Raw genomic sequence first — 16333 nt, 5'->3', positions numbered from 1 at the left:
GATGGTTCCCCAGTTGTACTTCCTGTTAAAACAATAATCACCACCACCACCACCACCTCATTCAAAGTTCATAAGAAAGGTGTAACTGTATTTTTGAAGACTGCTTTTGAATCCTGAAATGAAGTTATTGGTTATGTTGCAACGTATGTTGACCTCGGAAAAGTTAAGGCATTTGAAAGGCACTTTGAAGAATTCCCTCACACCTGATGTGTGGTTTCACCCTCGCGCCGTACACATTTCAAGGTATTCCATACGAATGGTTTGACATTGCTGTCACTATTGTCGTCGTCTTCATCCTTAAATTAACTGCAGGCGTGAATGCTGAGATGCGTAGTCACTGAATCCTCAGCAACAAGGCCCCGGTTCGAATTCGAGCACATGCCATTTTTGAAATGAAAAGTCATGTCCCCGTGGTTCAGATTCCACGTAAAACTGGAGGTCCCGTGGCTATGGTAACGATATCAACACTCACGCACTTACAAGTTTGCTGAAATCAACTGTGTACACAATGACGTCACCAGTGTCTCCCTGCGGGTGGGGGCGGCAGAATAACACCAACGGTATCCCCTGCCTGTCGTAAGAGGCGAATGAAAGGGGCACCAGGGGCTCTTAACTTGGGGGCGTGAGTTGGCGACCACGGGGTCCTTAGCTGACTCCTGGCATTACTTGTACCAAGCTCCTCACTTTCATCTTTCCTATCCGACCTTTCTTGGCCAAACCTTGTTCTTTTCCGACCCCGACGGTATTAGGTGTGGAGGCCTAGGGAGTCTTCCATTTTCACGCTCTTGGTGGCCCTGGTCTTTCTTTGGCCGATACCTTCATTTTTCGAAGTGTCGGATCCCTTCCATTTTTTCCTCTGATTAGTGTTATATAGAGGGTGGTTCCTAGTTGTACCTCCTCTTAAAACAATAATCACCACCAAATCACCACCACCACCACCACCACCACCGTCACCAGCGTAATGTACATCATATCTAAAATAGGACTGAACTTAATGGAATATTGTTCAGGATATCGAAAGCTCTTGTTTCGATACTTTTACATGTTGGAAGACGAAATCCATTCCCCTCAGAGGTTCTCAACTGGGGAGAGAGTGGGGTGGTTATCAAGGGACTCCTAGCTGAGCCTGATGCTGCTTCTGTTTTCTTAGCCGGGTTGAGTGGCTCAGACGGTTGAAGCGTTGTCCTTCTCATCCCAACTTGGCAAGTTCGATCCTGGCACAGTCCGGTGGTATTTGATTTTCAAATACATCAGCTTCGTGTCGGTAGCTGCGGGACAAAATTTCGGCACCACGGCGTCTCTGAAAACCGTCAAAGGTAGTTAGGGGAATGTAAATAAATAACATTAAAATATTATTTTATTTTCTTAAGCCTTGAACCTTTCCCATCCGACCTGTCTTGTCCGACTCTACTTCTCTTACTACAGTACTTTGACTGATAGTGATTGTTTCATTTTGACACCCTACGCAGATCTTCTCTTTCTTTTGACGATATCCTGATTCTTTCAAGGGTTTGACCTCTTCCATTTTATTCTCTGGTTAGTATTAAGAGGGGATGGTGTTCGACAATCCACAGAAATCCACTATCTTTATGAGAGAGACTGATAATGTCATTAAAATAACGAATCCCGCCATCCATCGTGTGGAGATTTCATCTTACGATTAGACAGAAAAATAATCGTTACTATGGATATTTGAAATTGATTTTGAACGCGTGTGCTGAGTTATACTATCAGAAAATTACTCTAAATACTAAATCTTTTGAAGTAACCTGATTTCTAGTTTCAGAGGATAACATCATAGGAGGGAGGATATGTATTTGACAGATGCTGTTGCTTTTGCCACGTATGTGTTTTCCTTCCGCTCATTAGGATACAAAAATGATGAATTATGAGTGATTTACGAAACTGGTTCATGGACAATATGGAATGGATCTCGTAATGATGTACACAAGTTCATATTGTATCAAACGTCTGAATTAAAATAAAAAGTACCAAAGGAAACGCGATGAAGGTATATTTTTAATTTAAAAATGAAGATGTTTCTATTCCTTGGTTGAAGTTCCTTTCAGTTAGATATTATTGTGAATCTAGAAATAAAAACTATTCATTCAGTCGTGTATTTCTTGAGGGAAAATCTTCTTGGAGTTCAGTGCAAGTTCTGTTCGAATGAATCCTTCTGCACAGCTTAAAAGACTGGAGATGATTTACATTCTGTAGGGGAAATTTTCTTCTTCCTCTCCTTTGTCCCAGCTTATTGGGATTGGCTCGTGATGAGGATTTGGCTCAGTTTTATGGTAGGATGCCCTTCCTGACGCCAACTCTACAGTATGTGGAGAGATGTAGGCCTATTCTCTGCTGGTTGATAGTGTGGTATGTTGTATGTAGATGAAGAGTAATGCTAAGACGAACATAAATACCCAGTCCCCGAGCTAGAAGAATCAATCATACGCACTGAAAATCCTCAGTCCTGCCGGGAATCGAACGCTTTTCCCTCGGAACCGAAGGCCATTTCGCTGACCATTCAGTTTAGTTATCTTGATTGACCCATTATTGGAATGACTGGAAGATTATAAATTCGGAAGCAACGAGATCCATGCCTCTGATACGTTCATGACCAGTTCGTAGATTTGAAAGGGAGACTGTATGAGAATGTTTAATGTCTGTATGAATGTGTATGATTCACTGAGGATGCCCTACATGTTTCAATATTAATATTAAAACTATCTCTATAAACATATTTACAATTGAATATAATAGCGGTCTGTTTTTTAATTTCATTTTCTCCATTCCTCCCTGATCTTAGCGAGATCGCTTACTCCTTCTCCTTCTTTTCCAATTTTCCTTCCTTTTTCTCCTTTTTCTTCTCAGCTTTGGCTTCCTTTTTGCTTTCCTTCTTCTCCGCTTTCGCTTCTTTTTTGCTCTCCTTCTTCTCAGATTTACAGTCCTTTTTCTCCACTTTAGCATCCTTCTTCTCTTCTTTCTTGTCAGCCTTTTTGTCTGCTTTGGATTCCTTCTTATCTGCCTTCTTCATTTTCTCCTCTTTCCTCTTGTTCTCGAGATTTTCCTCGTTATCTCGTTTATCTTCTCTCCTCTTGTCTGCTTTCCGTTTGTCCTCTTTGTTAGCTGGCCTCAGCGGTGACCGGAAGTAGTTGGACGACGAAGTCTTTATCAACGGCGTTGTTTCTAACTGCGTCACAATTTTCTGCGCACACCTGGAACATACGAAAGTAAAGAGTATTAAATAAATAAACATGATAATTTTTCATGATTAGAAATTGAAATATTTCCCATCCCCAAATATCCATTAATAATAATAATAATAATAATAATAATAATAATAATAATAATAATAATAATAATAATAATAATAATAATAATAATAATCCTTTGTGTAAGAAAGGTAAACATCAAGATGTCAACAACTATAAAGTATATCCCTTTTGCCAGTGGCTTATTATTATTATTATTATTATTATTATTATTATTATTATTATTAAAAATGCGCACAATGTGCAAAATACAAAGACTATGCTACATTAGTCCTAGTTTTGTTATTGATATTTGTCTTTTACTGCAGATATTTGCATGATATCTTTCACAGTATTCATTGCACAATTTACACACACAATTTTCATTCGGATGATGAAATCTCTTATTTTGCCAGAACTTGTAATGAAAACCGTGTTGCTTATCCCGATGTTACGTCTCGTAATTTGCTTATTTCCAATCATCCGTTATTATAGCATCTGTTGAATAAAAATCGTTCTAGATATAGCTGCATTTGTCTGTGAGAATTTGGAATGTGTTCTCGTATGCCTTAGTGTTTGGCAGGTATATCTCCATTCTGATGTTTTCTATGCTGAAAGTTTCTTTTAGTAAGACATAGGTCAGTCTTGATAGTGCTATCTTCCCGATACCCAGGATTCGTTTCATATAACGAGCTTTAACTTTCTTTAGCGTTATTAGGTCGTTAATGTCCGGCTCCATGGCTAAATTATGATCGTGCTGGCCTTTTTTCCAGAGGGTCCCTGGTTTGATTCCCGGCTGGGTCGGAGATTTTAACCTTACATGGTTAATTCCCTTGGCCCGGGTACTGGGTGTTTGTGCTGTCCCCAACATCCCTGAAACTCACACACCACAATAACACGCAGTTACCTACACATGGCAGATGTCACCCACCCTCATTGGAGGGTCTGCCTTACAAGGGTGGCGTTCGGCTAGAAATAGCCACACGAAATTATTATTATTATTATTATTATTATTATTATTATTATTATTATTATTATTATTATTATTATTATTATTATTATTATTATTGTTTCGTCTCGGCCAACTAAGGACCACGTCATTTCAACTGTTTCCCTTGAGCTTTAATGTTGGTCCAGTATTCCTTCATTCGTATACGGTGTTGCTCCTTTCGCTCTTCCGTCCATGCCTTTCCAGTTTTCATCTTCGGCTTTGGTAGGAAACTCTGATGTTCTTGGAGTTTTTTCTTAAGTGGGACACGCTCCTGGATATCTTCAAATGAGATTCCAATCTCTTGCAGATCTTTCTGTACCTCCCTGAACCATGCCCCCTTTGCCTTTTTCTCTTGGAGGGAAGTGAAAATGCAGTTGGTTAACCGTGTTGAATTCATTCGGGCCATGTGTCCATAAAAAGTAATCCTCCTTTTTCGCATCACATCAGTTATTTTCTCCACATGCGAGTACAACTCCTGGTGGTGCCGTCTCCTAAACTCGCCGTTGTCTTTGACTGGACCCAAGATTTTTCTCAAAATCTTTCTTTCCTTGGCCTCCAATTTCTCCATCATGCCTTTTTTGTTCATGGCGAGACATTCCGCTGCATATAGAGCCTCTGGCCGGATAACAGTGCAATAGTGTTTGATTTCTGCATTCAGAGATATAGATCTTTTGTTATAGACATTTTTAGTCAGATGGTAAGCCATTTCCATTTTATTCATGCGTGAAGAAAAGGCTTCTTTTTCGGACAAGTTAGGTTCTATCCATTCACCAAGATACTTAAATTTTTCAACTCGCTTGACTTTTCCGTGAGTCCCTTCTAGCTCACTTGGCGCCAGTTTGATGTTTGTAATGAATTTCGTTTTCTCAAAGGAGATTTGGAGGCCCGCCTTTGCAGCTTGTGTTTGAAGCTGGTTGATCTGCTTCGTGGCCACATCCAAGGAATCAGCGAAAACCGCGAGATCGTCTGCAAATGCTGGTCTATTATAGTTGGTTAATTTTAAGTTTATCCCAGATTATATGGATCCCATAAGTTGCTATTGGTGCTATAGCTGTTTTAAATAGTATCATTGCTGTTTTTGTTGAAAACTTTTGTGCTTGCTGAATGTTGTAAATTGCTTTCATTGGTGATTATAAAATATCAAAGCCATCTTATTAACATCGCTGATGGTAATACTCATGATTATAATTATTCACATACAGTCGTATCTGCACACTAAATGTCATATATATTTTTTACAACATTATTATTAAATTTTATATATACTGTGTGCATGCTTTTACACTTGTTTTTTTTTCTTTTCTTATTTTACAGTCGATCTCAACAGGGCTCCATTTTAACTGTTTTAAAACTGAATGTGACAACACACTCATATAAAACAAAATGTCTTTAAAATTAATTTCAACACTGATGAAAGACTTTAGATTCCGAAAACCAGTTTTGAAATGAAATTTAGTGTGCTGATAAGATTGTATATGATTAATTATAATACTGAGTTTATTACTCATGTTCTTTCTTTGATGTGATTGTTAAATGATGCCAATATTGTTTGAAGAGTAATTCAGAGATTGTTGAATTTTGGCAGTACTTCTAGAGGTTTATTTTGAAGGATCAATGTATCTTTTGGAGAGAATTTACCACAATAGTTTAGTTTCGTCATGATTTACTTGTAAGTCATTCTTTCGGGCCCATAAAGGGAGTCTGTTTAGTACTTTCTGGAGCTCTTCTCTATTTTCTTATAAGATATTTTCAAGAATATTACTGAACGGGGTAGAAGCAACTCTTGACAGTCATTTTGGTGAATATCAGAGGGAATTTAAAAAGGGCAGATCTTGCTCAGAACAGATATTCAACCTGAAGTCCATAATCCGTCACAGATTAATGCACACCAAAGACATAGCAGCAACATTTATAGACTTTAAAAAGGGCTTTTGACTCTGTTGATGGTGGAAACTCTAGATAAAATAATCCGAGAGTTCGGAGTTAAAGCCAAATTAGTAAACATAATCCGTGAAACCCTCACAGGCACCATATCAAAAGTATTTTTTTTTTGGTGAAATATCAAAACCATTATGAATAAATACAGGTGTAAGGCAAGTTTGATTCCCGGTCGGGTCGGAGATTTTAACCTTACATGGTTAATTCCGTTGGCCCTGGTACTGGGTGTTTGTGCTGTCCCCAACATACCTGAAACTCACACACCACACATAGCACTATCCTCCACCACAGTAACACGCAGTTACCTGCACATGGCAAATGCCGCCCACCCTCATCGGAGGGAGGCACTCGGCTAGAAATAGCCACACGATATTATTATTACTATTATTATTATTATTATTATTATTATTATTATTATTATTATAGGTGGTTAATTTTAAGTTTGTCCCAGGTTATATGGATCCCATAAGTTGCTATTGGAGCTATAGCTGTTTTAAATAGTATCACTGCTCTTTTTTTTTGAAAGTTTTTGTGGTTGTTGAATGTTGTAAATTGCTTTCTACTTTTTTTTCTATTTGCTTTACGTCGCACCGACACGGATAGGACTTATGGCGACGATGGGACAGGGAAGGGCTAGGAGTGGGAAGGAAGCGGCCGTGGCCTTAATTAAGGTACAGCCCCAGCATTTGCGTGGTGTGAAAATGGGAAACCACGGAAAACCATTTTCAGGGCTGCCGACAGTGGGGTTCGAACCTACTATCTCCCGAATACTGGATACTGGCTGCACTTAAGCGACTGCAGCTATCGAGCTCGGTTAAATTGCTTTCATTCAATTATCTCGAAGTTACTCTTCAAACAACAATGGCATCTTTTAACAATCATATCAAAGAAAGAACAGCATCAGCAATGAACTAATTATTATAACGAATCGTATACAATCGTATCAGCACACTAAATTTTATTTCAATCTGCTATTCAACTGCGTCCTGGAGAAAATAGTAAGAATTTGGAATGAAAAACTGAAAGAACATAAGCTATCACCAATAACACTGAAAGAAAGAACAGAGGTGTTGAAATAAACTGTCTAGCATTTGCAGATGATTTTGCCTGAAAAATACAGCAATACAAGTCAGTCTCTTGGAAGAAATAGCCAAAAGAACAGGTTTCAGAATACCTGTAGAAAAAATTATTACAAATATTAAAAACTGCACTAGAAATTCTAATAACTGAAATTGGTCGAATAAGCAAAGTAAAGAAATGCGAGAAACAGTTCAAAAAAATGGTTTTCAAAATACAACACTACAGCACAGTAGTCAAACTGGAATGCCTATATGCGAGTGACTGTCTAGTACTGAATTACGAGCTGAATAAATTAGAAGTACAGGAAAGAAAAAAATACACGAAAAATACTCGGTCCGCTAAGAACTACAGAACTCTGGAAATCAAGAAGTAATGATGACAAATACCGGAACATAGAAAATATAACAGACACAATACCGAAGAAGCGATTGATGTTTTTTGGACATGTGTACAGAATGGATGATAGCAGGTTAATCAAACAGATCTTCAAATATCTTTGGAACAAGAAGTCAACAGCGACCTGGATTCATGAGGTCAAGACAGATTTGGAAAGAAACAATATACGAGAAGAAGCAGCAACAGAGAGAGAATTTTTTTAGGAAAAAAGTGTTAAGAATGGAAGGATTCCAAGGTCGGGAGGGAAAGAAAACAGGCTCAAATAGTCTGAGGAGAGGAAATGGAGGCATAGTGAGCAGATGGAGGAGTATTGGAGGAGGAAGAAGGAACAACAAAGGATGAAGCATTGAAATTGTCACGTGGTCCGCAGAAGACCCTAACGGAGAAATAAGGAATAATAATAATAATAATAATAATAATAATAATAATAATAATAATAATAATAATAATAATAATAATAATAATAATAATAACAATAATAATAATAATTCGAGTTATGTTCAATAATGGTAGTACTAAGGAGGGTTTGAAAGTTTGATTTGTATGGTTCATTTTAGAGCCATGAAAAATTTGAATAGTCATTCTGAGGGATATTTCCCCACACACAAAATAAAATTCTTCACTGTCCAGAATATTCTTCTTTCCTGCGATCACGAAGAACTGAAAGGAGAATATTATATATGTTTTCGGAAATGGTATTAATTACAGCAAACCTATAAGAACTCCTTCCATGAACATAACTATCGTATTTCCCCAAAACTTCTTCAATCTATTATAAACTTATTAATCCAAAATATATCCTAAACATATTGCTGTTTTCTTCTACAAGTAAATGTGTCTTATTAACTGATACAAATATTGCTATAACCAACTGAGGATGGGACTTTGTGCAAGGATATTTATGATAACCATACCATTGTAATTCGGTCTAGAAAGCCAAGAATAATGGCCGAGAGGATCCGTCGTGCTGACCACACGACACCTCGTGATCTGCAGGCCTTTGGGCTGAGCAGCGGTCGCTTGGTAGATCATGGCCCATCGGGGCTGTTGTGCCATGGGGTTTGGGGTTAATACCATTGTAATTTAAAGGATATACCATAATTTTTGTCTTATTCATTTTTAATGTAAGAAAGATTACTTACTTAGATCCACACGAACATTTTATTTTGTTGTTGTTGTTGTTATTGCTGCTGCTGCTTAGTCTATGCTCGAAGGTTGGTTGAATCCCCAACAGTTCTATCATCAACTGTCATGGAAAACCTAGACATCCCTGCCACTGTCTGCAATCTTTTACTTATGCAAGCCTCATGGCTTTCATCGTTCCTATCCGATCTCCCTTGGTCCACTTTAGTTTTACACTTTCCCTTCCTTTAGCCTATACCTTCATTTTTCAAAGTGTCATATCTTTCCCCTATGACAGGGACGGCAAACCTTCACCGACTAGCGCGTCAAATAAGTTCTTGTTTACTACTGTTTACTGTCTAGTGTACCATCGGTTAGGCCTTCATTTGACTTCATTTACTTATTAGATTGCATTAAATATAAATCCATTCGACTGAATGTTTCATGATTTTATTTTGACATAACTGAACCGCCTCTGTGGTGTAGTGCTTAGTGTGATTACCTGCCACCCCCGGAGGCCTGAGTTCGATTTCCGGCTCTACCACGACATTTGAAAAGTTGTACGACGACTGGAAAGGGGTCCACACAGCCTCGGGAGATCAACTGAATAGTGGGAGGTTCAATTCCTACCTCAGCCATCCTCGAAGTGGTTTTCCGTGGTTTTCCACTTCTCCTCTAGGCAAATGCCGGGATGGCACCTAACTTAAGTACAACTCGCTGGCTGAATGGTCAGCGTACTTGTCTTCGGTTCAGAGGGTTCTGGGTTCGATTCCCGGCCGGGTCGGGGATTTTAAGCTTCATTGGTTAATTCCAATGGCCCGGGGGCTGAGTGTTTGTGCTGTACCTAACATCCCTACAACTCACACACCACACATAACACTATCCTCCACCACAATAACACGCAGTTACCTACACATGGCAGATGCCGCCCACCCTCATCGGAGGGTCTGCCTTACAAGGGCTGCACTCGACGAGAAATAGCCACACGAAATAAAAACCTAACAGTCCACGGTCGCTTCTTTCCCTGTTCCTTGAATATCCCTTCCAATCTTTCCATTTCCCCACAAAGCCCCTGTTCAGCATAACAGGTGAGGCCGCCTAGGCGAAGTACAGGTTCTCCTTCTCAGTTGTATCCCCTACCTAAAATCTTACGCTTCAGAACACTGCCCTCAAGGCGGTAGAGGTGGGACGCCTCGCTGAGTCCGAGGGAAAAACCAACCCTGGAGTGTAAAGGGGTTAAGAAAGAAAGAAAGAAAGAAAGAAAGAAAGAAAGAAAGAAAGAAAGAAAGAAAGGAAACACCACTGAACATTACATTAAAAAAGGTAAATTTTAAGAATAAGGTACATTTTTTGCTTTAACCAAATCAAATTAGTATGGCCTAGCATTAATTGAGACATACATCTTCATTAAAGGGTAATGTTAATATGTGCTATGTTGCTATATTTTCTACCTATTTATTATATATTAAAAACATTAAAATATGTTAGTATGTTGTGTTCGCGTGTCACCTAGTGGCACGCGTGTCGTAGGTTCACCATCCCCATCCTATGACAATTTCATTTCTTCTTAAAGCAATAACAACCACCATCACCTCACGAAGCTGTTTCCGTCTGGATATCTGTGCAGGCGTAGGACCTAAAAGTGGCAAGAAACAAACTAGTCCTATCAAAAAGGCGCTATTGTAAATGAAATATTGGCGTGTGGCCTCCGAAGAGGCCTGGTGCAAGTCTTTCGAGGTGACCTGCGTGTCTGTGAGGATGCGGCCCCACCTAGGATGAATTCTAACACCAGCTGGGAATCGAACCCGGGACCCCCTAGGCCAAAGGCCAACACGCTAATCATTTAGCCATGGAGCCGGACAGTTAATGAAGGTAATGATTTATCATATTAAAGACGACACGTTTGGATTTAAATCACATCACTCCCATATAATTAAATGATAGTTGCCATCAGGACTAACACTTCAACACAATGAGCTGTTCGGTCAGCATCAACTCACTGACACTAAGGCATTGCTGTAAATCCATCACAGATGGAAACAAAACATAATATATATTGCATAGATCGAAAACATCCAACAAAGATATTTAAAATACATTTCAAAACCCCAGTAATTAACCACATATAGCATACAACGAATTTCTCCTAAATTTGAAATAGAAAGCTCAGAACTGAGGAGACAAAAGGATGACATAAATATTCTGTACAAAACTGTAAATTCTATTATTGACAACCCTAACTTTTTATGCCTCTTGATCTTCCACGTGCCCCGCTTTAATGCGAGGACAAATGTGACTTTTCAGAATAAAAATGTCACAAAAATTCCCCACTCTACAGGCTATGCAATGTCTACAACAGTGCAGTTCCGAAATATAATTCTTTAGACTTCTATGCACCTCTAGACCTGTTTCTACAACAATTCACCATCTCCATGAAAACTCTAAGTAACTTGTCATTCTGATTTGTACCACAACATGTACTTTAAACATTCTACATTAAGCCCTATCCCATAAATATAATTTTAAGTGTTAGAACTAGAAGAAAATAATAGTTTAGCTATGCAATTACGTTTTTTAAATTTTCTATTTTACTCTTTCTTGTAATTAAATTAGATTAGATATGAAATATTGTTTCTTTCTCACTGTAAACATAATATTAGAATAGTTCAGATATTAGGGTATTAAAACTACCGGTAGTTTAGATATGAAATTATGATATTTTTTCTACTTGTTTCTTGTAAGGATTAGATATGTTGTTCCTTTTTCCTTGTAAATGTGTTATTAGAATGGTTTAGATATTAGATTATAAGACTGATTTGAAACATTGAAAAATAAACACATGTAAACAATTGCCACTGTGATTGGGATTAGAAATCCTGTAGTGTGCAGTAAATAAATAAATCTTCTAGTCTCAATTCCATGTGCATTTACATTTGGATGTTCGATTACCTAATCAATCTATCAATGGTGGATGAATGAATGAATGAATGAATGAATGAATCAATCAATCAATCAATCAATCAATCATGTAGTATAATACTTAATTCCATGGGAGTGTACAAAATTTGAAGCAACTTCACCTGTCATACAACTCTGAAACACGTCTATTCACTTCGGTGGAGAGAGTGAGGGGAACCAAGGATCGATCGAGGACTACTGCCCAATTCCCAGGGGCGCCACCTCGTCATGGGGACAAGTAGCGAGCATCTCCTCCTCTCGGTAGTGCATCCCACTGCCGCTAGAGTGCTCTGTCCTACTCTCATCATCATAACCAAGGAAATGATAGCTGTTGCAGCACTTCGTAGGTCGATAACACCGCCCCTAACAAAATCTTCTACTGCTCATGGGGACAGCTTGAGTCTCGAGACATTTCAAGAGTGGATAACTGTCCTCTTCTAGCAGGAAAACAAAAGATCTAAAAACAAAACCACATAAGAAGTTTATTTATTCAAAACAAACTCATCTTGATGTTGGATGTCTTCAGCGTTAGAAAATAGGAACTTAAAATGCATAGGCGTAATTTGGGGGTGGAAAGGGGGTGAAAGTTGCCGCCTTCCCTCTTCTCCCACTATTTTGAAGGAAACAAAATTTTCGTAATATTACAGACATAGGAATACATAATTTATAAGTACGTTTTTCGTTACTCCGTATAATTTTTGCTCAAGGAAACAAAATGGAAGATTAAAAAAACATATATCTTATAAAAATCTGCCGTTTTTGCATAGAAGTATTTGAAAAGTGTGTTCACACTCGTTTTTAAACTTCCCTATTTGTTCTTTTTTTTTTACAGTTCCATTGAATTCAGCATCCTGTGAGAGGTATTTTAAAGCTTACTGCAGGAACACAATCGTCCAAGAGACTGTTTGGCTGTCAAAAGGAGTACTGATGTTGAGTTTTCAAAAGTAATTAATGACCTTAATTCAAACGAAAGAGAAGACTTCATTTTATGTAAAAATACGATATGATCAAATTATGTAAAATAAATAAAAGTTTTACTTTTTTGTCTATTTTTTTCTTGATTCGTACTTTTACGAATGAGAACAAAGCCAAGTGACAAACATATTTGAATTAGGTCTACTTTTAATTCTGTGTGAATATTCTTTACCATACAGAGGTTTCGTTATTACATTCAGGTTTATTAATATAGAACATTAGGAATAATTTTGTGGTCGCGAATTGCTCTCGAATTACCCATGGACCCTCTAGTAATTCGAAATGCTCAAATTACGGCCATGTATAATGGGTCAAACAGCAGGAACATGGCACCGAGAGGCGTGTCTACGGCTTAACAACTCTGCATTTAGGAGGCAGTGGGTTTAAAACCCCATCCTCGCGTCGGCTATCCTGAGAATGATTTTCTGTGGTTTGCTATTGCCACTTCCAGCCAAATGCCGGCATCACAACGGATACTTTTACCTTCGTCCGTCACTTCACCTCAAATCATCACACTTCTCTCGGTCACAGAGAGGACGTTACCCTCTACGTGGCCCGGCGTATCCCTCCAGAGTACGCAATGAAAAGAGCAACAAAATCCAGGCAAGCAACTCAATATTGAAAATACCCTAGGAATATGAGCTGTGAATTTTAGGTAAATAGCATAGAATAAAGTATGATACTATATTCTTTATCTATTCCTAAAATTACAATCCTTTCCTTAGTCTTCGTTATCTGGTCGAATAGATTAGAAGTTTGCTTTTTTCTACCACTACGAGTGCTGATGTGACTCAATGCATTGTTTCACTTAAGCCCTTATAACTACATTTGGTGTGAACATTTAAAAAAATCAGAAAACGTCTGAGGGTATTGAACCAAGGAATACATTACAGAAATAATTATGTAAATAAGTCAATTTGGTTAGGATTCGAATGAAAAAGAATATGAGTAAGAAACAAGCGATTTTAGTTTGTTTTTCCGGAATTGCATTTAAGTCGTAAGTGACTTTCCGAAAATAGTATTTTTTAAAAGTTTTATAGAGTTACCCAAGACTCACAATTCGGATCATTTAGCCCTTCAACTTTCGGTACAATTGAAGAAATTGCTTAATTTTATGTTTTTTTTTGTAGTATGGGACCCTCACTTTCTCTGCTAAGAAATATTTTCAACTTTTAAAAAATCCACGGACATTCATATTCAAGATAATGTATGTTTCTTAGCCGAGGTTCGAGCAGAATCCGACTTACTTATGCTAGACACTTCTCTTTCATCCTGGAAACTGCTTTGCTCATACAAAAGGCACTAGGAAAGTTTTGCAATATGCAAAAACGGTTGGATGGACACCCCTGTTATGGTGAGGGATGAAAAGAGGTGTTAAAACCGGTCTAGAAGACAGCAAGGCGCGACCTTCACACCAGTTGTTACCAAGCAGTGGGATTGAAAGCAAGTTAAGATGTGAATGACGCGCAATTATCCGCTACAACTTTGCTCGTGGATTAACTGTTGAGCAGTGCTTAGAGGAAATGGCTCCTGTGCTGGGGAAAGACTGTCCACCGCGGACAACAATTTTCCGCTGGTACAAAAAGTTCCAGAGGGGAAATTTTAGGGTTGAAGACGATCCTCGTTCTGGGCGACCGTCTGAATCAGTGACTGAGGAAAACATTGAAGCTGTGAGGAAAATGTTGCAGCAAGAGAGGTGGTTGACATATCGGCAGGTAGAAGAGACCCTCCACATCCCTGCACCAGCTATTCATTCAATTCTACACGACCATCTCCATGTTAGAAAGGTTTGTTCCCTTTGGGTGCCCCATTCACTTTCAGAGGAACAAAGGGCACATCGAGTGAAATGGTGCCGAAAAATGCTAAAACAGTTCGAAAATTGGACTTTGCGTAACGTCAATAGGATCGTTACAGGTGACAAAACTTGGTTTTATTATTACGATGTCCCAACAAAATCCCAGAACAAGGTGTGGCTGTTTGAAGTTGAAGGTATTTCCGCGACTGTGCGAAAGTCAAGGTCAGTGAAGAAGATGATTGCAGTATTCTTCACTAAACGAGGCATCCTGAGTCGGGTCGTTCTAGAAACAGAAGGGACAGTTACTGCGAAGTGGTACAGTGAGACTTGCTTGCCTCAGGTCATCCAGGCTCTCAAGCAGCTCCGTCCAAGTTCACGGCTCAACACGACAATGCTCCAGCACATCGTACTAATGTAACAATGGATTTTCTTGCCAGATCAAGTTTGACTGTGCTTGATCACCCTCCATACAGTCCTGATATTGCCCCATGTGACTCACATTCTTCCCAGAAGTGATGATGAAGCTGAAAGGGCGGCGTTTTGAATCCGACGAGGAGCTTCTGGCGGCATGGGATCAAGAGTGTGAAAATGTAACCGAAGAAAAGTGGCAGAGTTGGTTCAGTGACTGGTTTCGACGTATGGAGAAGTGTATTGAGTGTGGTGGAAGTTATTTTGAAAAGTCTAAAGCGTTCACTGACATTGCAAAATTTCCTAGTGCCCTTTGTACAGCACTTTCTTTTTCATCAGCTCTCTGACATACATAAATACACCGAGCGAGTTAGTCGTGAGGTTAGGGGCGCGCAGTTGTGAGATTGCGTTCGGGAAATAGGGGTTTCGAATCCCACAGTTGCATCCCTGAATATGTTTTTCCGTGGCTTCCCATTTCATTCCAGGCTGTACCTTAATTAGAGCTACGGACGCTTCCTTCCCACTCCTATCCCTTTCATATCCCATTGTCGCTATAAGAGCTATCTGTGTCGGGCGACGTAAAGCAGATTGTAAAATAAAAATACATTACTACAAGCGAGTGTTGGGGCAAAAGTCATGACACGAATGCGCGAGCCACCAGACAAATGGAAAGATACAGATGGGAGTGGAGAGAATAAGATGCTGCGGAATGCCAAGTAAGTTTACCCGGTGTCCGCCTCTGTGGTGTAGTGGGTACTGTGATTGGTTGCCACTCCCGAAGGCCTGGGTTCGATTCCTGGCTCTGCCGCGAAATTTGAAAGGTGGTACGAGGTCTGGAACGGGGCCCACTCAGCCTCGGGAGGTCAAATGAGTAGAGGGGGTTTCGATTCCTATAACAGCCATCCTAGAAGTGTTTTTCTGTTGTTTCCCACTTCTCATCCAGGTAAATGCCGGGATGGTACCTAAACTTAAGGCTACGGACGCTTCCGTCCCTCTTCCTTGTCTGTCGCTTCCAATCCCCCCCACCAAGGCCCCTGTTGGGCACAGCAGGTGAGGCAGCCTAGGTGATGTACTGGTCCTCCTCCCCAGTATTCTCACCACGCTCCAGGACACTGCCGTTGAGGCGGTAGAGGTGGGATCCCTCGCTGACTCCGAGGGAGAGAGCAACCATTTCATTAAAGTCTTCTGAAATCCATTCTTCAAGTTAGGCCTTACTTCACAGTTTTGGCTCTCTTGATTTGCTTGGTATCAATGACTCTCATCGTTCTAAGGGCGTCTTTGAAATTGATAGTGAACTGTGTTTTTTCGATGTTGATCAGGAGACCTATTTTAGCCGCTGCAGGGTGTAATATTTGGAGTTGCGTAGTAGCCTTTTGCATGTCCTTTGCTAGTAAATAATAATAAAGATAATAATTTGATGAT

General features: G+C 39.4%; 1 protein-coding gene across 1 annotated transcript in view; it reads right to left on the bottom strand.

Moving 5' to 3' along the window:
* Window positions 1–2812: 2812 nt before the first annotated feature.
* The window catches only part of LOC136873596 (uncharacterized protein DDB_G0284459-like), a 76968-nt gene continuing 63447 nt past the window's right edge, over window positions 2813–16333 (bottom strand). Inside the window, exon 4 of the mRNA XM_067146713.2 lies at window positions 2813–3212. Within this exon, the coding sequence (XP_067002814.2) occupies window positions 2813–3212 (400 nt within the window). The remainder of the gene's footprint in view (window positions 3213–16333) is intronic.

Source organism: Anabrus simplex, chromosome 1 (genome assembly GCF_040414725.1).
Source record: "Anabrus simplex isolate iqAnaSimp1 chromosome 1, ASM4041472v1, whole genome shotgun sequence".
NCBI classification, from domain to species: domain Eukaryota; kingdom Metazoa; phylum Arthropoda; class Insecta; order Orthoptera; family Tettigoniidae; genus Anabrus; species Anabrus simplex.
Note: the sequence above shows the minus strand (reverse complement) of the source record. Positions and strands in the feature narration are given on the sequence as shown.